General features: G+C 38.2%; 1 protein-coding gene across 13 annotated transcripts in view; it reads left to right on the top strand.

Moving 5' to 3' along the window:
* The first annotated feature begins 13414 nt into the window (after positions 1-13414).
* GTDC1 (glycosyltransferase like domain containing 1) overlaps positions 13415-26650 on the top strand; it is a 473085-nt gene continuing 459849 nt past the window's right edge. For 6 of the 13 annotated variants that reach the window (XM_065931478.1, XM_065931476.1, XM_065931480.1 and 3 more), the window contains exons 1-2: positions 13444-13516; positions 17953-18080. Coding sequence is in view for 1 of the 13 variants with exons in the window: in XM_065931477.1 (XP_065787549.1) it covers positions 19028-19052 (25 nt within the window). In the remaining 12 variants the exon portion in view is untranslated. Of the gene's footprint in view, positions 13517-14069; positions 14621-17952; positions 18081-18990; positions 19053-26650 lie in introns of those variants that run through there. The other 7 variants (XM_065931487.1, XM_065931486.1, XM_065931479.1 and 4 more) reach the window with 5 other exon arrangements.

Genomic DNA, 26650 nt, shown 5'->3' with positions numbered 1-26650 from the left:
ATGTTTTTAAATCAGTATTATTTAGTCTAATAGTGTACTGAAAGGAAAGGAAATAAATGGGCAACACCTGAGCCAAAAAGGAAACGGAAAGTTTTAAATTAGACTGGAATTTTTTAGTCCAGCCTCACCAGCCCAAAAAAGAAAGCAGGATGGCATCAGATGCACAGAACTCATTGATTCTGGCAGATTAGATGTTGTAGGCCTTTGGAACACTGATTTCTGACAAATGGAAAGGGAGCTCCTCATGGGAGCACATAGATACAGAAGAGAAAACCAAGTAAGTGTTGGTGACAGCCTGGTTTTCAATGACACATCGATAAGATATGAATGAAGGATAGTCATTACTGAGAAGAAGGGTTTCTATATTCTCATTCTGCCTCACTTGAATTTTCCTACTAGGTATTCATTCTCTCTTCTGGTATGAACATCTGTATTTTCTTTGGGAAACCACCTCTGCCTCAGTGTGTATGGGTTGGTGGAACTGCCAGTTTTGAGGGATCCTGCTGTGTTCTAGCCAAGGAGATACTGCAAGGCAGAGACTGAGGCTCTGAGCAGAGCAGAGTGACACACGGTTGGAAAACACTTTGGTCTGACTCATGACAATAGCAGTGCTTTTAAGAGACTGCCCACAAGGTTCTGCTTCATAGAACTCTCTTCTCCCAGACTGGCTGATTTCTGTCATTTTTCAGGCTAACATTTAAACCTTTCCTTCTAGTCATTTACCTTTTAATTTTTATGTATTTGTTTTTTGGCTTTATTTGGCCAAAGTGGGCTTTCCATATTTGCAAACAAAGGATCCCAGGGAAAAACATCCTAGACATTACCTAGTGGGTTACTTAATGCAGTTATAGCTAGATTATGGATTCATTTTAATTTATTTTTTAAAATAAGTTACAGTATTTTTACATTCTATAAAACTTTGGAATTTGAGCAAAACTATAATTTAATTTTCTTGTATCATGCCAACTGTAATGAAGAATTCAGAAATAGTGTAAGATTCTAAATAACATACCAAGCCAGGGAAAGGCATATAAGGGGCCCAGGGATATGCTAAAATTAACCTAATCCAAGTATAGGATTTCTTTTGCTAATTGAGGGGATGTCTATAAAGGAGAAAGTAAAGATGAAAATCAAATTAAAAAAATGCTAATAGTTAACATACAGTGACTTAAGGGATATGAGAAGAGATATTTTAAGCATACTTAGGTGTGGTTATTGTGTTACAATTACATAAGAAAATACTCTTTTTATTTTTTGAGATATACTATTTTATTTAGGAGTGAAATAGCATAACACCAGGATTTTCTTTAAAAATATTCCAGCAATAAAAACCATATCATAAGAATCATGAAATGTGAAACAAGCATAGCAAACACGTTGATGACCTCATGTGCATGGGCTAGGTCACTTCAGTTGTGTCCGACTTTTTGTGACCCCATGGACCATAGCCCTCCAGGCTCCTCTGTCCATGGGATTCTCCAGGCAAGAATACTGAAGTGGATTGCCACTTCCTGACTTCATGGGGTCACTTATAGTGGTAACATTTTCTCTGTTTTTGTGGATGCTTGGAAATTCCCAAAATAAGAAGCTTAAAAGTAATTGAAGGAGTAAGATGTACAAACTTCCAGCTATAAAATAACTATGAGGATATAATGTACAGCATAAGAAATAAAGTCAATAATATTGTAATAACTCTGGATGGTGACAGATGATAACTAGACTTACCATGGTGATCATTTCATAATGTATACAAATATTGACTCACTATGTTCTTCACCTGAAACCAATGTAATACTGTATGACAATTATAATTCAATTAAAAAATAGAGTGAAACACCTTTAAGAAATGAATTCATCTGTGTGTATTCTTGCACTGACATTTAGATCCTTTCATCCTTTTTTAAAGCACCTTGGAAATTGTGTCTTTCGACAGTGGTTTTCATCCTATCTTTTATAATTTATTCAGTTTTATGATTTAGAAAAAATTTTCTTATTAATGATGACCTGTTGACAGTAAATTACTTAAGCCCTTTCTTTGAAATATACCCACTCCTCTAATACACCCATCTATACCCAAAAGAAAACCAAATTGTAGGAATGTAAAATGAACAAGCAAAAGCCTCTGCTTACCTAACTTGATCTTTGGGTTCAACTTTTTTAAATGCTAAAATTATATGCCACCAAAGACATCTTACTAAGTGTCCTCTGGAGGAAGGAATAGCAGATGAGAGGGAATGAAAAAAAAAAAAACAAATGTCCTTTAGTGGGGAAAAACATTACTTTTCAAATATTCAAACCTATACTAAAGATGTAAAGGTAAAGGATTATTAAATACTCATAATCTTTGCTTTATTGTTTATGTTCAGGTATTTTTAAAAACCCAAAGCTAGAATGGTAAAATACTATTTTATTCCTATTGCTTTTATTTTTTAATAGCAGCCAATCATGGAGAACAGAAATCACATAGAACAAAATGAGTCACTACCTAAACAATGAGAATGCTAGTATGAATGATTATTGTACATAAATTAGACCACAGTACTTCATTCTCCTGCTTGAGTATGGCTAATACAGTCCATCCTCTTGATTTTTGCAATGTTTACTACAATAATGAACAATTTGGTTAATATGCCTCTAAAAATTGATTTTGTTTGTCTTCTAATATTTTGTATTAATAAGAATTTCTCTTTAAAACATAGCTGGTTCTGCCTCATCAACCTCAGACTTTCATTTTAGAGTGGATCTTCTAATTATAAAACCATCCGGCGACAGTTTGGACAAAAATGGCATTCTCGTTAATACTTACCACAAAAGAATATCAATGCCTGAGTTTATACCAATGCATGTCCCCCACCTAAAAAATGGGGGAACCTGTAGAAGTTAGTTATGATATGATTTCACCTAAAACATTTGATACAGCCTCACTATTTCAGAGAAAATATAGGGTCTAAGTATTCAGATAGGAATATAATTTGTTTAAAAAGTTCAGATAGTTTTATATGAGTTCATTTTCAGAGGCAAACAGATCTTGAAATGTTCTGATGATAGGCTACACCAATTGGCATTTTCTCAAACATTCTGCTAAAAGAAAAGAGGGAAGTTTGATAACATCAAGATCAGCTTCCCTTTTGTAAAGTTTTCTTAAATCATAACTTCTCTTCTATAGGAACAAAAGCAACATGGCCCTATTTCAAAATGGGGACAAATAAATATTAAATAGAACTGAAAATGACTTCAATGAGTTTGTTTCATATGGTTCTACAACATGAGTACATGAATGTTATGTGGACTTGTTTGGAATTACTGAAAAAGCAACAGGAAAAAGCACACGGTACTTTTTGTTTTTTTTTCTTTCTGTTTTGTCTATGAATGAAGGAAAAGGTGATATGTTAAAATATAAGAAATGTTATTAACTGTCCTCTACTCATGGGAGAAGCAAACTGTAGCTAGCTTGTGTTTTATATTCCCTTAGTTTCAAAAAATGATTTGAGGCAGGTATAAGATTTGAAAGCAAGGGTGTAGCTACTGCCGAGAAAGTCTCTGCAGTACTTGCGAACTCATGAAAGGATTTTCTCTATCCTTGTTTTATGTGCCTTTGTAGCTCTCAAACTACAATGATTTCGTAATGGTTCAATAGCAGAAATGGGCCTTCTGCTGTTAGGGGTAGCTCAGCAAATAGTATTGATCAGTGATGTTTGCAAAGTATTTGATCTCTATGGAAGATTTTCCTCCATCATTCATTCCCTCTTCCAAAGCTGTCTGATTCATCCTTCCTATAGGTTCTGGTCCCAGGTGTGTGAGTGCAGCACCCAAAAACAGCACCCATGAGAAAGATGAATCAAACAGTTTTGGTGGGCTCTCCAAAGAAGTGAATCTCTCTGTCTGAGTATTGCACACATCTGTGCAATAATGAATTAGAAGTTTAGGGGCTAATTCCATAAATTAGCTCCTAAAACACATAAAACTAGTTGATGTGCTTAAGGAGTGAATTTTTAGCAGTGAAAACAAATAAGTAAGCAATCCACCTCTGATGGTATTGGGTATGGGAATTCCATCCATCTGAGAGCCTAGAAGGTGGACTGTTAATGATGTATAACTAGGTTGGGGGAAAAAAGAGGATCTAGAAATGACCAGGACAAAGATACTTTTTCTAGGTATAGTAGAGTAAAGATTTCATTAATTCTTTAATTGAGGGGAGTGTTGGAAAGCACCACCAGAACTGAACTACATAAAAAACTTTTTTTCCACCATGCAACATACTGTTTGGGATCTTTGTATATATCCATTTGTTCCTAATTTATTTATTTAGTAAATTGTACACTGTTCACTCTATTATTATTTTTTATGTTTTTTTCCCCTGATGTGGACCATTTTTAAAGTCTTTATTGAATTTATTCAATAACATATTGAAAAACTCTACAGTTTATGTTTTCTGTTTTGGTCTTTTGGTCATGAGGCATACCACTGGGGAAGTCTCTCTATTATTATTTTGCTGCCATATTATGGTTCAAAATTTAAAAGCTGTCCCTGAAATTGTGAGAGATGTCTAAATCCAGTTGTGTTCTTTAGGACAGGCTACACAATGATAGCACAGTTAACTGCACTGGACCACTCAGCTCTTTAACTGTTAAAGGTTTACCTCTAGCTCATAAGAGATCTCTTGAAGGTCACGATCACTCTCCAGACCAGCTTCCAAGAGTCCAGGGGTGCTTCCTTCTTATAGCTACATCACTTGGAAAGTGAGGTTTCTAGGGCCATGAAAAGAAAAGGCGCTCTTAAAAACTTAGACTAGGAGTGACAAATTTCATTTCTTTTCAAGCCCATTGGTCAGCACTAGTTATGTGGCTCCAACCCAACCACAGAAGAGAGTGGAAAATATATGAGAGCCACATAAAGGTTCATGAGCACCCTTGTCCCTGCCATATCTAATTACCACAAGGAAAATTTGTGCTAAGAATATCTAGGCAGAGTAAGTAACACCTCTCCTAGAAGTTTTTCTCGAGCATTAGCAAATATAAAATCTTGGGAGTGCTTGTTGAAAGAGAAGATTCCCAGGCCAAGGTGTCAAGTCTGGCTTAGTGTGGTTAAGGTAAAACTAGTGCCATAATCAAGCTTACTGTACAAACATAAGGGCTTCCTTGGTAGCTCAGCCGGTGAAGAACCCACCTGCCAACGCAGGAGATGCAGGAGACATGGGTTTGATCCCTGGGCCAGGAAGATCCCCTGAAGAGGGACATGGCAACTCACTCCAGTATTCTTGCCTGCAAAACCCCATGGACAGAGGAGCCTGGTGAGGTACAGTCCAAGGGGCCGCGGAGTTGGACACGACTGAGCACACACTTGTGTACGCTCTAAAGGTACGTGAGTTGCATGATGGACATGGAAAGATTCTGCATCGAAGTGTAATGTAAAAGTCTCTTTAGGGGACTAGGATGTACATGAAATGAAACTAAAATTCAAAAATAAGTCATATGGAACAGTCAGTATCTTTTTGAGTCACTTCTTCTATACCACAAGGAGTCCATTCTATGCTATGGTCCTCGGAATTTGGACAAATACCCTATCAATGTCCTGTAAGTATGAACACATCTCTACCCAATCCTGTCTGTGAAGAACCATGTTAGATCAGGATGTTTGTCCAGGCTTCTTACTTTCTTCTCTTGCCAGTTGCTCTTGGAGAAAAAGTGCTAAAGGGAAAACATGTTTACTTCTCCTCCAAACTCTAAAATAGGGTCTTTTCATTCTTTCTTTTCTTTTCAGATTGTTACTGAGGCTTTATGCCCATCAGTTGTTATTCTTTGGAGAGAAAACTAGAAGAAAAAAAAATTAGGTGATAATATGGGCAAATTTAAGTGTAGGCATGCACGAAAACTTCTTGAAAATCAGGTTGCGGTATGCATTCTTATTTTAGATTTGCCCCTGTTAACATCTTCTCAATAAGCAGGTGCATACACTTCCCCAATCTGTTACTGTTGTTTATTTAGCCAGTATGCTTCAAAATCGACTGATGGATGATACCCAACCAGCTTGAAGCTTGACTTTCAGAAACTAGAACCTTGAAGTTTTAACGAGACTTTCTTAATGTGTAGTCCAACGAATTTGTTAGAATAGGAACACATCTCTCAAAGATACCATAAAAGTATCACATTTATATGTTAATTTTGTTTAACAAATAGGAAAAATGATGATGAGTAATAGCTCTCAGCTTTCAGACAGTTCTTTTCATGTTCAAAGTGCTTGACAAACATTAATTAAATCACTGGCAGTCAAATTAGATAAATATGTTCCCTGTATGTGCATAACTATACCTTCCATACAGTCTTCTAAATCCCATCACTGCAGATCAAACATTTTTTTTTTTTTTTTGCCATCTGAACTTGGTTGGCTGACACTGATTCTAAGCAATAGATAATTACTGGAAAGGCTAATCATCAGCAGAGATTATGTATGCTTTCTTTGTTTTTAAACAAAAACACGAATTTATCCTTGATAAAAGGTACATGATGAACCACAGCATAAAACATTTCTGTATCTAGGCCAGAAGGTAACAATGATAAAGCAAATTTTCTTGTATTACAGCACTGGAATAGCTAAACCCTAATTTAAAGAAATCATTTCATCAACAGAGTACATTTTATGCTTCCTAGGCTAACTGATGTTTTTGGCCTCTTTAGCACCAAAAATGAGAAGACTTTTCAGGCTAAATATGGTGTTGATTTCAGCAATATGGTAATTGTTCATTAATGCTAGGAATCCTTGGTCACTACTGATTTGAGAAGCATTTGGGGCAGCAAATTAAACACAGTATATGCCTTGATGATTTTTAGAATAACTTATACTTACTTTTTCTTCACTGAATTTAATGAAGCTTTCTAGACCATCCCAAGAGATTAGCTGCTCCCAACTGGACCCCCTTAAATGAAGAATATTCCAAAGAAAAAAGACTGCTAACAGCATTCCATCTTTAAATAACACCTAACAAATTAACACAGTCTACCCATGTACATCAGACAATTGAAAGAAGGCATGCACACGTATCCATAGACAAACCTTAGCCAGACTCAGGCTTGGTTTCCTCAGATGCAAAAGCTGTAGAGCTACAAATAAAGGGGACTTAACTTGCTTTTTTCACTCTGTCTGCCTAAAATTAGTCTGGTCTGTCTCCAGGGAAGAAAGGTACTTGTTAATTGTTTTACAAGTTCCTGAACCAAATTGTCTAGTTCAACCAAATCGTCTTTTTGGAAAGACTTTGAGAAAGTATCTGCTGGAATTGTGATAGCTGTTCATATGAATCTCCCACAGCAGCCTTTGTTTCTTTTTTAGAGAAGTGCTAAAATATGAGAAATCCCTCATTACTATTGAAAAGCTGGAGTTCAGCAAGGTTATGTGATGTGTTCAAGGTAACACCCACAGCCCTGCGGTTTAGATCTGACAGGTGGCAGTAATGGAACTATAACCAACATGGTACTATATCTGCCTTAGTGTTTCTATTGTTAGACTCCTGCCACACCACAGGAGTAAGAATGAACTTAAAAAAAAATTTAATTTATTTAAATAAAAAACAAAACCGAAAACAATTTTCCCTTTTCTCTCATTCTCAACTCCCATCTCTGGCAAACACCAATCTGTTCTCTGTATCTCTTAACTTGTTTGAATTCACATAATTCTTTGAGTAAACACCCAGAAGTGGTATTGCTGGGCCATATAACACTTCTACTTTTAGTATATTTGGGACCCTACATACTCTTTTCCATGGTGGCTGCACCAATTTGTACATTCCCATCAGCAATGTACAAGGTTTCCCTTTTCTCCACATCCTTATCAACACTTGTTATTTCTAGTCTTTTTGATAATAGCCATTCTGACAGGTGTGAGGTGATAGCTCATTGCAGTCTCAATTTGCATTTCTCTGATGATTAATGATGTAGAGCCTCTTTTCATGTACCTGGTGGCCATCTGTATATCTTCTTTGGAAAAATGTCTATTCAGACCTTCTGCCTATTTTTCAATCAAAATTATTTTTTGCTACTGAGTTGTATGAGAAAACATTCACAAATATTTTCTTCCATTCAGTAAGTTGCCTTTTCATTCTGTTGATGATTTCCTTTGCTGTGCATACGCTTATTAGTTTGATGTAGTTCCACTTGTTTAGTTTTGCTTTTGTTGCATTTACTTTCAGTGTCAGATTCATAAAGTCATCACTGAGACCTAAGTTAAGATTACTGCTTACATTTTCTCTGAGGGGTTTCATGGTCTTACATTCAAGTCTTTAATCCATTTAAGTTAATTTCTGTATATGGTACAAATAACGGTTAGTTTTCCTAAAACCATTTACCAGAGAGTCTTGTTCTTTCCCCATCATATATTCTTGGCTCTTTTGTCATAAATTAATTGACCATACATAAATAGGTTTATTTCTGGGCTCCCTCCTCTCTTCCACTGATCTATGTGTCTGTGTTTTTATATAAATACTACACTGTTTTAATTACTATAGCTTTGTAATACAGTTTGAAATCAGGGAGCAATGATTCCTCCAGCTTTACTCTAATTTCTCAAGATTACTTTGCCTACCCAGGATCTTTTACACTCTGTACAGATTTTAGGACTGTTTGTTTTATTTCTGTGAAAAATGCCTTTGGAGTTTTAAGTAAACTCTAATTACATTTAGAGCAACGAATCACTGGTGTGACTGATTTTGGGCCCAGAAAAACATGTAAGATATATTTCTATGGTATAAGTTTGTTCTCCCTTCAGTATAGAGACAAAAAATTAGACCTGACTGGGCGTGTTTAACATAGATTTAAAATTTTGATACTAGCCTAAATGTAAATGACCTCAAAGGTAAATTGCACAGCTGAGTAGTACTGATTCTTAGAGTCAAAGTTTACAGTCTCAATGTCCTCACTTCTCAGCACCTCCCTCTGTGGGAACTCTTCTCTTGGAGGTCACACATGACATTTTTCTTGCTAACTATACCAGCTCTTACTTAATGCTTATTCTCCTTGACCTTTTTGCTGCATTTGACACTGTGGGCTCTCCCCACCCAACACCGCCTACCACCCCTCATAAATGCCCATTACTTGATCTCCTTGACATTTTGTCTTCCTTGCTAACCTTGCCTGTCAACCTTGTCTACCTCACATCACCTCCTGCCTGGATTATCACACAGGCTTCCATCTGGTCTTACAGGTTCTAATCTTCCCTCCTCTAATCCTGAATGCCAGTGACTAATCTTCCAAATATCTGTACTTTAACCTGACCTTAAAAATCCCTTCTTACCTACTAGAATTTGCTTACCTTTCTTTTTTTTTTTTTTTTTAAATTTTATTTTATTAGTTGGAGGCCAATTACTTCACAACATTTCAGTGGGTTTTGTCATACATTGACACGAATCAGCCATTGAGTTACACGTATTCCCCATCCCGATCCCCCCTCCCACCTCCCTCTCCACCCGACTCCTCTGGGTCCTCCCAGTGCACCAGGCTTATTTCATCTCTTTCACTTTCCTTCAGAAACACTTGGTCTTTTTTAGTCTTAAGGACACTCAATTTGACCTCCTTGAAGCGAAGTGAAGTCGCTCAGCCGTGTCTGACTCTGCGACCCCATGGACTGTAGCCTACCAGGTTCCTCTGTCCATGGGATTTTCCAGGCAAGAATATTGGAGTGGGTTGCCATTTCCTTCTCCAGGGGATCTTCCCGACCCAGGGATCGAACCCAGATCTCCCACATTGTAGGCAGATGCTTTACCGTCTGAGCCAGCTAACTCTCTGCCTGAACTGCCCTTCCCCAAATCCTCTCTGGACTGGTTCTTTCTTTCATTCAAGCCATTGTTTAAATGTTCCTTAGAAACATCTTGCCTACTTTTCATATACTCATTTTGACATCCTCATGTTTTCTTTTCTTTGGGACAATCATTACTACCTGATAGTAGTGTATTTATTTGTTCCTCTCTGTCTCTCCTATGTGGAATGTAAGCTCCATGAGAGGAGGAGATTTTTATTTTACTGCTTTACCTCCAGAACTTAGAACATGCTTAAAGGTCGATGAAAAGTTGTTAAATGATGAGTAGTATCCATGAGATCATTTACATTTCATTCAGCTCTGTTTCCCACTATTTCTGTATAAGCACACTTTACAGTCCATCCAGGTTGGTATCACCATCCATGGAATGTATCCTCCATTGTGTCAGCTGTGCTGACCTTTATTATCCAAGCAGATTATAAGCTTATGAAAAGCAGAGGTCCTTTATATACTTTCCAGCTCTCCAGGCTAGCAGAGTGATGAACAGCATTTGGTATGTATTTAACAAACACTTATTGATTTATTTCCAAGTGTAACATTATATACTGCACTATTGAGCACTTTTACATCAGTGGGGCTGAAATGGAAAAAGAAATAGGTCGACCATAAAATAGCAAAGGACCCATGAAAGTGTGAGTGATTTTTTTTCTTACCTTCTAATTTGAGTAGCTAACTAAACTTTTCTGAAATGAGGATGTGATGAACAGGAAAATATACCTTGGGAAAATTTTTTCTTCCCTCTATAGCAACTGAGAGCCTGTATGTACCATTTGAAGCCTGATGATCTTCGAATTCTAAGGGGTGAGGTCTATGTGTACTGTTACTGACACACCACAACCCTAAAGTCATCTTGAACTTCTTACTGATCTTTGATTCCGTATTAGAATCACTAAACCCAAGTCTTTTCCTTAGTCACATTTATGTCTATCATTGATTTTTAAATTCCACTTGCTATTTCAGAATCTAACAAATGGTCTCCTGTTTCATTTCCACTCCTCTCCCTCTGCCAAATTCAAAATGATATTCCATTAGATCAAACCTAGATTATTCAGGCTCAAATTCAGGTCCTCTATCAATGATTCTACCCTATCATTTCACCTTTGTTTTCTGTTTTTTCCAAAACAAAGCTCTTCTTTTGATTCATCTGATTTTCTAACTTTTCCCCATTGTTAGCTTGCTTATTTTTTCCCCAGGGCCTTTGTTCAAGCAGTTTCCTTTACCTTTTCCCTATAAACCAAATCCAGATTTTACATTTCCCTTTGTTGTCTTTTAAGAAGGCATCCCTTAATCTACATGGTTAATTTCCAATTTAAGATTTGGATTCTATAATTGAATCCTTTGTTATTAATTATGAATTATTTATTACTTTATATTTCATATTTTATTTCCATAGTACTGTTGTAATTTTCTTGGCAATAGGGACTTCATAATACTTACAATCATGCACAGCTCTTGGCACCTCCAAGGATGAATGTGTTTTGGCTGTGACATGACCCCAGTGTCCTGGCCAGAATTGCTTGGAACAAAGATGAACCCTGACCAGGTGAGATGGAGCTTATGCAAAAGGGATGGTTGAAATCAGTGGGACGATATGACCTCTGATAGCAAAACTTTCCTAGTTAACGCCATGTATAATTTCATACATCACTTAGGCCATGTAGGAAAAACTGCAGAGTCAAAGACCTCTGATGTATAATAACTTTATGTGACTAGTGACTATAACCCAGATGCTGGCAGATATGTGAGTCAGAAGATCTGAGTTTGAATTCTGACTTTGTTTCCAATTAATCTGGGTAATACTGAGTAGTATTTACCCTTTCTGGATGTCAGTTCTTCAACTGTAAAATGAAAAGATTAGACTCCAGATGATATTAAGGACTAGATAAGCAATTATAACATTGTAAGACTGGATTTCCAGTGCAGTGAAATGGCAGCCATAGCCTTTGGAGTTAGTTCTTCTTATACTTGTTCCACGGATAGGATTTACTAGCTTTATGTGTTTTTAGGAACACTCACTTTCAGCTTTTGGCATTTATAGTTTTCTGTTTCCCAATTTGTGTTAAAGGGGATGGACAGATGGTTGATTAGGCTTTTACATGCTTATAATGCTGTTGTTCAGTTCAACAATGGTTTTAAACTTCAAGGGTCTACATTGAGCCTGGATTTTGTTTAGAATGTAAGATAGTTTTTACTCTTCAATTTAAGGATAATAATGTTTACTCACATAATTTAAAGCAACTTGTGGATGTAGCTCCAAAGGCCTAATCAGTTTCCCTCATTTTGTTATGTTTAATTCATTTCCACATCACAGCCCAACTCTTCCAAGTTGCAGTTTTTAAAATGAAGTTACCAGAGTTCTAGCTACATTTGCATGTTTTGCTGCCTTCTAACTCATTTAACCCACAAGAGCTTTCCAAATACAAAACACTTTGATTCGGAATCACAGAAATTGAAATGTGGAAGAAGCACATTCCTCCTTTTACAGGTAAGAAAACAGATCTAAAAGATCCTGGTGCTCTTCTGCTGAATATGAATTTTAAAAATAAAAGAGCTAAAGTGAGGTTAGATTGCAGAGAAAACAACAGGCAAAATGTGTGAACTTTAATCCCCAACAGGACCTGTGTCATTTAATATGTTAATGCACAGAAAAAGATTGGATGGGACCCATGCAAGTCTAAGATTGTCATCACTGCTATTGCTCAGGTTTGGGATTTTTTTAAATACTTTATTTGTCTGCACTGGGTCTTAGTTGTGGTAATTGGGATCTTCCATCATTATTGTAGCATTCAGGATCCTTTTTTACTTTGTGCATGCCAGATCTAGTTCCCTGAGCATGAATCGAACCCAAGCCTCCTGCACTGGAAGGACCAAGTCTTAGCAACTGGACAATCAGGGAAGACCCAGTTTTGTGATTTTTAACTACTTCAGAGACTATTCAGGTGAGTGGGGTCGCGCATATGCATTTGTTTAACTCCGACACTGCATCTGAAGTATTTGGAGCAGTGAGAACAGAAAAGACGCTCAAATTGTAGGTAAAGAAAGAAGCGAGCCTTTCCACAGGGTTCCGAGGTGACCAGAGGGAGGGAAATTAGAACGCGCTGGCAGAGCAGGCGCTCAGGAGGTGGGAGCTGCACGGCAGGTAGCGGGGGCAGGGAAGAAGTCCAGTCCGTGCGGGGACCCTGAGGCTCCAGCAGGCAGGGGAGAGGAACGGGGACCAGGAGAGAAGGGACTGGCAAGAAACTGCAAACTGAGGCTGACCCAGTGAGCAGCGAAGATCTTCTAGAAAGAAAAGAAGGCATGAGAGCTTACAACCAAATTAGGGGTTGAGGAAAGAGTACTAAAAACCTTCAGGGGAAGACAGGGGTGCGGCCCGGAGATGGGAAAGGTGGGCGGCAAAGCGAGGTCTTCGGGCAGTGAACAGGTAAAGAGGTGCGGGGGTCCAGAGCTCACACGTGGTAATCTCCAGAAGGCGGGAGCGGCCGCTGAGTCAGGGACCCGCAGCGTCCCGGCGGCGCTGGAGGCGGGGTCTTGAGCGCGTGGGCGGACCCAGTGGGCGGGGCATGCGCCTGACGCGCCCCGAGGCCGCTGCGGCCGCGGGCCGGGCGGGGCGGCGGCGGCGGCGGCTGCGGCCGCGGGGGAGGGGCCCGGCGTCAGCGCGTCGCCGGCTGGGCCGCGCCGGTGGCCAGGAGGGAGAGACTAGGAGGAGGAGGAGGAGGTGAGTAGGCTCCGGGCTGGGGAGCCGCGCGGGCCGGCGGGGAGGCGGGGAGCGCAGCCCCTCCCCTCCGCTCCAAGGCGCCCGCCTCGCGGGGCCGCGCGGCTCGGAGTTCCCAGAGGGGTTTTGGCGGCGGCGGCGGCGCAGGGAGCCGGGGGAGGGGAGGGCGGAGCTGAGGGCCGCGCGGGCGGCGTGCTTCCCGGGCGCACGCGCTGCACTGGCGGTGCCGCGGCAGCCGCGCGCCCCGAGCCGGGCGCCCGGCCTGCTGCGTCTCAGTCCTGCTGCACACTGGCCATTTTCTGACTCCCTTTTCTTGGGTTCTGCGTTTTCTGCGGGCCGGCTTCCCGCAGCTCCGCGCGCCGCTGCCGCCTCTTCGCTCTGCCGCGGGAGTGGGTGGGGTTGCGTCGCCTCCTGGCCGGGAGGAGGGGGCCAGGTTCCCGGGCTCGGCCCTAGGGCCCTCCTCGCTGATCTGGAGACGGCCGGGCCGGTGGTCCTTCGCGCCGCGCGGCCGCAGGCCTGCCTGAAGGACCCTTGGCGTCTGGCCCAATTATTGCCCTCAGTTTCCTGACCTCAGGAGCCCCTGACTTACTCTGCGGAGACTTAACGACCTCACGCACTCTGAGCACCCCCGCTTCTCTCCTGTGAGGATCCAGCATACACTTTGTTCTAATCGGGCTCCAGGCAGTTTGTCCTGGTGGAAATGTCCTCGGAATTAATCCTGTAAATCCAGACACGTACCCAACAGCGAAGTTGCAGTACTATAGTAATTTAACCTTTAGTCTCGGGCGAGGTTTTTTTTTTTTTTTTTTTCCCCCTTTCTCCTCTCTGGCGAAGGCAACTTTATAGAGTCTTCTGAGAACTGTACTGCATTAGATTATCTTCGAGATAATTCTTAAGTTAGCGCCTGGAGGCAGTGTGATGGGAGGTTCAAAGAGAAGGCTATGCACTTTTTCCTCCACCGTATCACAGTTCGAAGTGGAAAACGTGCGTTGACGGTGATTTTCCACATGAGGTGGGTTGCAGAGTGCAGCCCCCGTGAGCCGTGGCTCGCCTTGGTTCCTGGGTGCTACCCCTGAAGTTGATTTTAAAGCTCAACAGAATGGTCAGGTAAAGGAGCTGCTCAAAGAAATCCAGTATAATTCAATAGAGCCATTTTATTGGATTCTATTAACCTGTTTAACCTTAAACTAAAGCATGGCGGGAGTTTCATGTAGGAACCCACATACAAAGTGTAATACCGAATTTTAATTAGTGCGTTCCAGGTTTGAAGTGGAATAGTCTCCTCAGCTCACACTGCCTTTCATTATGCATTTTCCTTAGGATCTTGTTTTAAAGAAACAGTTTTAGTATAGAGGGTGGGAGGAGTACCCTTTGAATCAGGAAACTTTCTTTGACGAACTTGAAAACTGGATAGGTAAACTCTGAACCTTGATACTGAGATAAGGTAGGAAACTGAAGTTTATAGCATTACCACTTGGAGAAGTTCTTGTTTTGAAACCATGTTGACGTCTTAATTTCACTGACTGCAGAAATACTGAATTTTCTGTGTGTGAGGAACCTCAGCACCTGATGATTAGTTATTGATTATTAACTTAATCCAGCGTCATTATTTTGCAGAAAGTAACCCAAGTTTCCTGAAGAGATTTAACATGAACTGAAGAGAACTAGTTGACTTAACTGAACACTTAAGTAGATAGATACTTTAGACCTCCACAATGGATACTTTTGTATCAAAATTTGTTTTGATTTTGATGTCTTAAAAGCCAAATAATTACTGACTTTTAATTTTTTCCCCATATTTTGAGTATATGCCTTAGTATATGCCTTGTGATTTGGACTCATTAGATACAAATTATATTTAAGGAGTGTTTACATTTTACCAATTGAAACAATAATTTCCAGTTTGTTTGAATTTTGTAACTATTTTCATTTCAAGAATGTTTGTTCATATTCTTGATTCAGGTAGTCTGTGCCAATTCCAGGAGCTTGGCATTTCAAGAATCCTAGAGTTATGATGTATGTAACCTTGATATAATAAAGAAGAAAGGTCTGTACGCATGTAGTCATTGAATTCCAGCATCCTCAGCATCCCTTTTCTTAGTGGTCCTCAACACAGAAGTCTGGAGTTCTTGCTGGCCTGGGGTGAATTCTTTGCAACTCCCACTGCAGTGTTTCCTACGGCATTTGTAGAGACTTTCTGGCTGGTGCGCACTTTCCCTGGTGGGGGCTTCCTGTAAGATGGACTGCACTTTATTCATCTGTGTATGCTTCCTGTCAAGTGTAGTAGCTCCTTTGTAAATGCTTGTGGTTTTGTTGGACTTAATCAAACTTAAGGTAGCAGAGTGTCTGGAAGTCATGAATGATGATATTATAAACTTGAAATATCTCATTTCCGTTTTTGTGTTGAATCAGATACTCTGTTAGGCTCAATTCCAATACTGAAAGAGGTAGCATGTATCTAATAATATTTTAGAAAATTTGAGGAAAAAGCTTAACATTGAGAATTTTGTTCTTTAATATACATTATCCACTGTGAAATCGGGGAAACACACTGTTACTTAAACTTTTTGATAGGACACCACGTGGAGCTAAAATAATGCAGGTTTTCTACTGGAGCAAAGTTTGAAAATTGTGAATTGAATGATCCTAATTGTTACCATAAGCCACATTTTAAGGCCACCTTCATTTTACTTTGTAAAGATATACTTTTCAGTATATAAACTCCTGGAAGCAACATAACTTTCAGAGTTCAGACTACCTTTACAAGCTGTCCTTAAATGATACTTTAAACAGTTTTTGCCTGATGTGATGTGCTTCACGATGGATATACTGAAAAAACAGAGCAAAAACCCCAAACGAAAACAAAAAAACCAAGACTCCACTATATTTTCTTTTTCTCTTAGACTTATATTTTCTTTCTTTAATAGATTATTATAATGTTTTGTTTATTTAAAAAAAAATGAGGAAGATTTTCAAGCAATTCTTTTGGAAAGTACCACCACTCCACCATTTGAATAGCCTTGGCAAATAATGTTTGGGCAAATGCAAAGCTGTTTCCATAGTGTTATTTCTGTTTGAATATGTTGAGTTGTATAAATAGTAGTCTTCACAGGGACATTGTCTTTGGACTACATGCACTTTTTTCCCCTCTCCTGGCATTGTTACTAAAAACAGCTGTATAGTAAAGTGTGTATGTGTTAGTCGCTCAGTCGTGTCTGACTCTGCGACTCCGTGAACTCTTCTGTCCGTGGAATTCTCCAGGCAAGAATACTAGAATGGGTTGCCATTTCCTCTTCCAGTAGTAGAGTATGATGGTTCTTAATTATAGGGAGCAAATAATTTCTCTTCTATCATTGCTGGTTCCTATGTCAGTCCCAGGCTACCTGGCCTGTCCACTCCCTGTTCTGTCTTTTCTACCCAGTTTTTGAACTGACTTTTAAGATTAAAAATACCTTAAGATCCTCAGCCCCTTCAGGAAGTGAAACCTGGAATTATTCCAGTGCCCCGAGCATCCATTGCTTACTGAGATATGATGTCTTCTTATATCCTTTGCACATACTCAGTTTGACTATGAGATTCTCATTTTGAAAAACGCTTTTACTCATCAGGAGTTTTGAAACATATGCCATAAACATCTTGGGGAAGTATATGTAAAGCATGTAGAATATAAATATAGATTTAGATGGAGTTATAGAATCAGACAATTGGTAAGAGTTAGTAAGAATGTCTAGTCCTTTTCTCCCACTCTTGAAGGTCACACTTAAGTCTTTTAAATTTAAGAGTATAATTTTGAGTATTTATTTTTAAAAGTAAAGCAATTCCACAGTCTTCCCTTGCTGTTAACTAGTCCGTAGAGTTGATGTGTTTCTTGTATTACTCTTTTGTGTGTTTCGGATCCTCTACGGACCTGAACCTTGTCTTGAGCCTGCTCAAGAGCTCTCCTTGCCTGACCATCTCTGTCTCCTTGCTGTCCTCTCTTCCCTTGGAACTGGGGCCTGGTCTTATCCACGGTGGATGGTTGGGGTCCTGCTTCAACGGTGACAGAACTAGCAGAGTCAGGATGCTTTGATGCTGCTTCTTAGGCTCACACTCACTGGATTGACTTGTCAGATACTGAGAATAGGACAGCTGAGAGCTGGGCTCTTTGGCTGTTATAATTTCAGCTTTTTTGAGGGTCAGCTTTTCATTTGCATCTGGTACTAGAACACCCTGGTCACATACTCATTACTTCCTGACTGTTCTGCTCTTGGTTCTCTGCCTTCTTAGCTGAGTTACTTACTGGTTTATTTTTATCGAATTTTAGTGGTAGCTAATTATTTTCAAGTGTTTGATTTTCTACCCAGATCTTCTCGCAGTTTTGAGCTTTCATTTGACCAAGTATCTGTTATTCCACCAAGTGGCCCATAGCGTGTTTTTTCATTCTCTCTCTTTCCTTCTAGACTCTATATTCCTCGAGTGTTGGGACTGAATTTGTGCTGTTCCTGACAGTGTCCTCGGCACTTACTGCAGTACCTGACACATAGCGGGTGATAGCCAATACACAAATATCAATTGGATGTAATCAGCAGTAAGTCTGTTATCAGTGTTGGAACCAGTGTTCGTATAGAAATTGAGAATTCATATAAGACGTTTAGGCATTTCATTGCCATCATTAGTACCAGGGAATCTGTGTATTTTAAATTATAAGCATATCCATATACAAAAATTAGTCATAGTCATCTAGCAGGACATTTGTTTAAGAAGAAAAAGTATATAGTTTTTACTGTGTATTGTTAGGTATTGCACGTTTAGAGTTTTCTTGAGTTTGATTAAATGTGTATTTTTTACAAATAGAAGTTTTATGGCACTATAAAGAAGTGAATTTAATGACCCTATTTTTGTTCATTAGTAATTATATACTGTAGAGTAAATTCTCGTTAAAAGGTCCTTAAATGCCTGCTTATAAAAAAGAGAGACCTCTTTGATTTTGTTCTCCATACAGTCCCAGTTATTGTATTGAGGCAAGTCATCAAACTCTTTAGTAGTATAAAACCTTTAATTTGGTTTCAGAACAGTAGTCATGTATTGAGTATCCAGATTACCATGTCTTTAACAAGTAATGCAGACACTTATTAAAAAGGTAATGACCATAACTTTTCTTGTAGAATTTCTTGTGCTAATTTTTTAAAGAGGAGTTTTGAACTAGATTTCCCGTGAAGGCCAAAATCTCATGCTTTTAATGATGGTGAAGTATATGTGTAGTGTGGAGAGGAGGGGGTGGTAATTTTTGTGGTGGTATTTTTAAGTGGACAGTTTACTAATTATATTGAGGTAAACACTTTATAACTCTTAAGAGGAAAACTTCAATTATCTGAATGAAATGAGGTACGTGATATTAATTCACATAAGTGAGGGAATCCTTAGTGTAAATGATGCATGTCAAGGGACATGACCTCAATCTTGAATTTTTTTTTTTTTTTTTTCTATATATCTGTCAGCTGGTTTTACATTACTAGATTCTGATTCTTTTTGGTCATGCTGGGAATCATTGATGGAGGAGGTAAGGTTTGCTCTGTAATTTTTTTTTTTTTTTATCTTTGCCACAGAGGGAATCCAGAATATGGTATTCTGTGACAAGTGTAATTGCTCATCTCTTGCCTGTAATGCCTGCCCTTTTAGGTGGTACACCACAGCCTTCCATTTTGTCACCTTCCTGTCAAACGTCAAGTGTGTGGGGGGACTCCTTGAGAATACAATTGGTTTGAAATTAAAGCCACATTCCTCTGTCCAAGCTCAAGATGTTTGTATTTCTGCAAGTTCTTACAACAGGTTGTGAAGGTGAATTGAGCTGGATAAACCTTGATTCTTTTCCTTTCCACTTTGGGGTTTAATGTTAAGCAACAGTTTGTACTGTAAGCCCTTGAAATAGAAACAAACAGTGGGGCATAACCCTTGACTTTTGCAAATTCTAACTTGAAATTTAAATTTTTCTGATTGATTAGAGTGCTAGTGTCTTAGGGTAATGATTTCTGCTGCCATTTACTGAGGTTTGCAGCATTCCTGGGTTACTGGCATCCGAAAGTTATTGTGCAGTCTGTAGATAGCCGGTGGCTATCCTCTGGGCCTTTTTTTTTTGTTATTTTGTTTTTAAACAGAGGTAGGCCTATTTTAGCCACAGAGATGTGTGCCATCTGATACCTCTGTAACTGAATTTTTTTCTTTCTTCAACAGTACTGTAACTGAGTTTTATTTCTTTCTTCAACATTACCTATAGATGCTTTACTTAAAGCGCCTTAGAACATGGCTTTTTATTTTCAGCATGCACCAGCTTCCTTTTTCATCTCTTGATCTTTGAGATGCAAGATGATTCATATGTTGATTGCCTTGGTTAGAGTTGTTATGATATCAGCAAGCTCTGTATACAGACCTTGTGAACAATTCCTAGGTCCCTGCCTTCTTTAATATATGCAGGCCATGTAATGGTAGAGTTTAGGCTTCAGGGTGAGTCCAGACTGATTTTGACTGTACCATTTGTGAACAACATGTCTTTGGGGGAAGTTAGTTACTTCTCTGGGTTTCAGTTTTTTCATCTGTAATACTGGAATAATATCAGTTGAGTGTATTGAGTATTTTTTTTTTTTTTTAAGAGAAAGCTTATCTGTATTGATTCATTGTCCTGTTCACAGCTAAGTGTTTAATAATGTGAATTAGTGAACTATTTATCTGGATCATATACTGTTTTAAAGGGAAGTAGACTTCGTTCTAGTTCATGACAGAAATAGTCAATCAGCAAGAATTATTACAAATAGAGGCCTTGCTCAGTTGTCTTGTTTAAAACTGTAAGACTTTTGTAACCATCAGTCTATTTATATGCAAAGGATATGTTGATATTTGGTATAGGAAAGCAGAATGTGTACTGTACTCCTAGGAGTGAGACAGACTTGGATTTATTTATATAGATGATCTAACAGTTGGGTCATCTTGGGCAGGGTACTTTACTTTTTTGATTACAAGTTTCATCTGTAAAATGGTATTAAAGCATAAAGAGTTAAGAAGGGAAAAAGGGATAATAAAAAGGTTGTTAAGACTAATATGAGGTAGGCAAAGTACTTAAAGTAAAAGTGAAAGCCGCTTAATCGTGCCCAACTCTGTGACCCCATGGACTTTACAGTCCATGGAATTCTCCAGGCCAGAATACTGGAGCAGGTAGCCTTTCCCTTCTCCAGGGGATCTTCCCAGCATTGCAGGTGGATTCTTTACCAGCTGAGCCACAAGTAAAGCCAGAAGCCATAAATACTGGTAATTATTGACACTTTGGAAGTGTGGCTTTAATTCTCTGCACTTCAGGCTTCCTCATCTGTGACATGAATGTGAGAGAATTGATAGAGTTATGAGGATTAAATGACATAATACCTGTCAGAGGTCATTATATGTTAATCGCTACTGTTATTTATATTATTATTAATTCACTTTCAGGACAAAGTGGACCAATTTTGAGTTAAAAGGAAATAATCCATACAGGTATTTAGTGTATTTTTTATGGTGGAGGGCATTTACTATGGATTTGAAGATGGCAAGTTATCATTCATTAGCTTTCAGCGTTTTTTAAGATAGCAGTAGTCCACAAGTTGTGGTCTATAAGCCTGTTGGTCAGTCTCTGTGACCCTTTCAGGGGGATCCATTAGGTTAAAACTATCTTTATGGTAATACTAACTTTTTCCTTTTCCACTGTTTTTACATTTGCTCTGCTGATACTAAAGGTAAAACTGAATATCTTAGTAGATATTAAATGTCAGCAACACCAGACTCTACTAGTAATCATCATATTCCTCACTGCTATGCATTCATGGTTTTTTTTTAAAAAAAACCCCAAAACAAAAACTCAAAAAAGCCTATTTTACTTGAGTGTCTTTAATGAAGCAGTAAAAATTATTAGTTTTATTAAATCTTGATCCTTGAGTGCATTGTTTTAATATTCTGTGTATGATGTTTGAATATTCTATATATGTTTGATATTTCATATGTGTGTGTGTGTGTATATATGTGTGTATATATATATATATATATAAAATGAAATAGGAAATACACAAAAGGCACTTCTGCTGTATATCCAGAGTATTTTATCTCAAGGAAAACACTTAAGTATTCTTTTGAGTTGCAAGCTGAATTAGCCATATTTTACAGGAAGTATCATTTTTGCTTGAAAGATTGAATACCAGACAAACCATGATTATTCAGACTTAGATATCTGGCAGTCATTTTCTTGAAAATGAACAAAGCGATCTTTTGTTCACTTCAGGAGAGAATAATCGACAATATTTGTTGCTGATGATAAAATTTTAACTTTCTGGGGAAAATTAAAATTTTGGAAATCTTACATCAGCTGCTGTGTTCTTGTCAGCTTCTCAGTATGTAAAGAGTTTTCCAGTGGGATGGGTGGTGATGTTATGAATGTGCATTTTTGCTGTGGTGTTAATTATGTCAGGATCTTCAATGTTTATATAACTCAATGGACATGAACTTGGGCAAAATTCAGGACAATGTGAGGGACAGGGAGGCCTGGTGTGCTATAGTCCATGGACTCGCAAAGAATTGGACATGACTGGGTGACTGAACAGCAATAACTCAGTGAAACAATATTTTCAAAGTGATCAATATTCCAAAATTATGGTAAAAGACCCTTATAAAAAGCATGTAACAGAATACAGAAAGCTTATGTGCTACTCAGTTTCATATTACAGCTAGCCCACAGACGACTCCTCTACTTGTCAATTTTTGGTGTAATATCAAAGAACATTCATAATTATCTGAAAATGATATTAATAGTACTATATGCTTCCTTTTTTCTCACTGCATACTTGTGTGAGGCTGTTTTCATGTAGTTCAGTCAAAACAGGTATCACAACAGATTGTATGTAGAAGCAGATAAGAGAATCCACCTGTCCTCTATTAGGTTAAACATGAAAGAAATTTGCAAAAGTTGTAAAGCTGTGTCATTTTTAACACTAAAGTTTTTTTGTATAGTAATTTTTCAAAAATATATTCTCATGTTAACATGTCATTAAAATTTTAAAATGAATCACTCAGAGGAAAGCAGAGCATATTTTCTCACAAAACTGGAGCTTAATCATTGTCTTGCACATTCTAGAAATGGAAAATAATTCTGTTTCATTCAACAGATATTTGTAGAGTGTATATGAATAAGCAGTTTCCACTCTGCAGGAACTCAGCCTTGCTAGAGAGATGAGATGCATGTCTGCGTTTTCAGATACTAGCAGTTTACTGAAACAAGTGCTTTAATAAAACATTTAATGTTGCCTTTTTTTTTTTTACCTAAAAACAAGACAGTAAACTCTAAATTCTATTTTATTACCTGATTTTCTTCCCATTAATCTGTAGAGCAACCCTTTTTTTTTTCTTGTTAATATCTACAGATCTATGATTTCATTTTATAATAGTGAAAAATTGGAAACAGCTTGTGTCCATGGATGGGAGAATCAGCTTAATTGTGTGGTATCTCATATATCAATTTTTAAATTATAAGTCAAGCTTAAAAAATTTAAGATGAATCAGTAGTTAAAATTTTCTCCTTTAATTCTTAATATAGTAAATACTGATAATTATGACTCATATTAACAAAAAAAAACTCTTGGGAGTCCTCAATTTTCAAGAGTGCACAGAGTCTTGATATTAAGAAGTTTGAGAACTGTTTAAGGAAATTAGGCTAGATTCATCAAGTGAAAGTTCTAAAGTTGTAATATTTTGCATATTCCTTTGGAATATGGACTACTTACCTCTAGCTTCTTTTTCTAGTTGTAAAGATATGTCACTTGTTGGAGTTCTGTGTCATTCTCCAAGCAGGCAGAAGTTTCCTGTGTGTGTTTTTAAGAAAGATTTTCATTTTTATTTAAGATTGATGCTAGCTAGATTGTTGCTACTCAGAATTGAGATAATGGTTAATGGTGATTTCGTCAGTGTATTCATTCTTGATACCACTCTTTTGGTTGTGAGCTGTTCATGCTGTTTTAAGAGCTGTTCTCCATGGCAGGTTCTTCAGGATTGCAGTGAAATCCCCTCTGCTGAAAATAAACTGCCATTTTCTCTGAAGTCTTCACTCTAGGCTAATTTGTCTGCTGTGAAGTCTTCCTGACATTTCATTGCTAGTTTTTAGATGGTCAGTCCACAGCTTATGAAGGTGTTTGTGAATTAGTTATTTGCAGTAATATAATATGCATTAGAGATGGGTTCTATAGTGCCATTAATACTATGGGCATAGACTTGGTTTGGATTATTAACATCTTTCTGTAGGGAATTATATTCTGACTCCTGGAATTCTAGTCAAAATCATTACTTCATTGCAGTCCCAGTGGCAAGAGACCCCCTTTTTCTGCTTGCAGTAGAAATAGGAGTGCTAAGGCTTTTTTAAATAATATCAATCTTTATTTATTGGAGTACGGTTGCTTTACAATGTTGTGGGTAAAGCTTTAATGTAAGCAAGAGAGGCATTCTGAATCAGTATTCGAGATACAGGTATCCTTGGGACCCCAGGTGTGTAGAAAGGGTGGTAAGTAGCTCTCAGATGAAGCAGGTATAGAAAGTTTGGGCCAACCAGCAATGGTGGAGGGAAAAAAGAGAAAGAATGTTCTGGATGCTGCTTGGGAATGATACTAATAGATACCTTTTTGTGTCAGTTGCTAAAATAAGGGATGGGTAGTCTTAGGTTGGGAGATCCACTGTATAGAGTTTTGTTGTGTTATACTCCTCTGTTTGGTTTTTGTAGGAACTGAGCTCGAGAGGTAGAATGACACACCAGTTGACATGGTTGAAGTCGTAGATTTATAGGTCAGAGGTTTGAATGTAGTAGGAAATTGGTGAACTCCAGGGGTATTCATGATCAGAAGAATGGAACCCAGGAGGGTGATGAAGTATGCAAAATGTTCACAAGGGCCCCAAACAGATTCACGATACATGTGGCTGCAGGGGCAGGGGTAGAACTGGTAATCAGCTGGCAAAGCAAAGAATGCTGTGATTCAGACTACTGCCTTAGAGTCTCTCGTAGGAAATGTAGACTTCTTAGAGTGGTGTCCATACAGGGAGCCTGTTATGGGGAATGGTGGATATATGCCAAAAATGGAGAATCAGGAAACAGGATACAGACAAGGCAAACTTTGGAGAACTAGAATTTGACCTGAAGTTGAGCTTGTCTTCTTCCTGCCCAAGGGCATTGGTGGCCCTTTGGAAAGAGGCAAGACTGGGCCAAAGTGGGAAGCAGAGTGACCATAGTTAACTCTCTGCACTGGAGTGATAGACCTACAGAAGAAATACTTATTAAACCAATGGATGGAAGTAAGGCAAAGACGCTAGATGTCATGTTACCTACCTGCTAAATGTTCTCTAGGCCAGAGGTCAGCAGACTTTTTTCAAAGTACCAGGTAGTAAATATTTTAGGATTTATGGTTGATTATGGTCTCTGTTAAGGTGCCATTGCAGTGTGAAAACAGCTAAAAAAATACATAAATGAATGAGTAGCTGTGTTCCAATGCAGTTTTATTTATGGAGACTGAAATTAGGATTTCATGTAATTTTCACATGTCTCAAAATATTAATCATTAAAAATTTTTTTAAAGTCATTAAAAATTATAAAATCCATTCTTAGATCATGACTGTCTAAGAACAGGCAATGGGCTGAATGTTGGGCCATGGGCTCTGGTTTGCTGATCTCTGTTTTAGGCAAATAAATGACTGTCAGTTGTGATACAGAAAGCTTATTAGCATTACTGAAATAGATGTTCTCTAGGACAATGCTGTTGGTGACACTGTCTTGTTTTATAGGTGGCACTGATGATAAAAATCTGTTCAAGAATTTAGATGTGACATCTGCAGCAGGTTCAGATCTCTCAGCTATAAGACAAACTGGATACTTCGTAAAGATTTTCATCTGTTATACACAGAGAGCCAAAATCCGTTACTGAAATTGTCTGGGTGAACTGCCTGCTGGGTCCAGTGATGCACTAGTAGACAAAGAAGTTGAAAAAGAAGGCTGGCCTGTTTGGATTACTGGCAGAATGTGACACCAATATGGCATCAAGCCCTGCTGTGATTCCAAGGACTTCATGACTGAATAAAGATGGTTTTTTTTTTTTTTTTTTTTTGAGAGGGGGTGGTTGAAGTAAATTTGATCTTTACTTTGGGAATGTGTAATATATTATCATTCCATAATAATATATGGTAATCGCTTTGGTAATCAAACCTTTAGGATCCTATTTATGGAAATTAATATAGTTATCACCTTTTAGTATTGGGCTTTCTTACACTAAGGGAAATATGTAAAGAAAAGTATCTCTTAACTTAACATCTTTTTTAGCTTAACCTGAAAAACATCTTAAGCATCTCTTTTAGCTTAAACTAAAAAGGTCAAAATAAGGACTGTGATTTCATGTGGAAGTTTTCGTTTGGGGAATTTTTGAAATTTTCTTCTCCCCTAGAGTGTGTAAATAAAGGCTTCTATTTGCTACTGTAACCAGAATTTTCTAGGAAAATATCCTTTTGTGTAGGCTGTTGAACTCAATAGTAAGTAGAAAATCATGCTGTATAGTATTAATGTGCATAGAACATAATATTATAAATTAATACTAACAGCTACTAATAATTAATTATGTCTTCAGACTTGTTAACTAAATTCACTTAAAATGATTTAATGAGCATGTGTGAACTGGAAATAAACCTATGTATTTTCTAGAACTATTGAATCACAAGAAAACTGGAGCATCAAAGTGCTCTCTGAACCAAAATCAATATTTTATTTGGTTAGAATCCCTGCTTTTCGTATACATTTGTTTATATCAGTTATCGAAACATAGCTCAGTATTCTTGGGCTTCCCTGGTGGGTCAGCTGGTAAAGAATCTGCCTGCAATGCGGGAGACCTGGGTTCAGTCCCTGGGTTGGGAAGATCTTCTGGAGAAGGGAAAGGCTACCCACCCTAGTATTCTGGCCTGGAGAATTCCATGGGGTCCCAATGAGTCAGACACGACTGAGTGACTTTCACTTCATAGAGGATTTGAAAGCAGTGCTGAGAAATGAAGTGGGTGGATTCTCTTAAAGTCAAATCCCATTTTTTTCTCAGTGAGTCTTCAACAATTTTTTTTTTTTCATCTAGC

This window comes from Muntiacus reevesi, chromosome 3, assembly GCF_963930625.1.
Source record: "Muntiacus reevesi chromosome 3, mMunRee1.1, whole genome shotgun sequence".
Lineage (NCBI taxonomy): Eukaryota > Metazoa > Chordata > Mammalia > Artiodactyla > Cervidae > Muntiacus > Muntiacus reevesi.
Note: the sequence above shows the minus strand (reverse complement) of the source record. Positions and strands in the feature narration are given on the sequence as shown.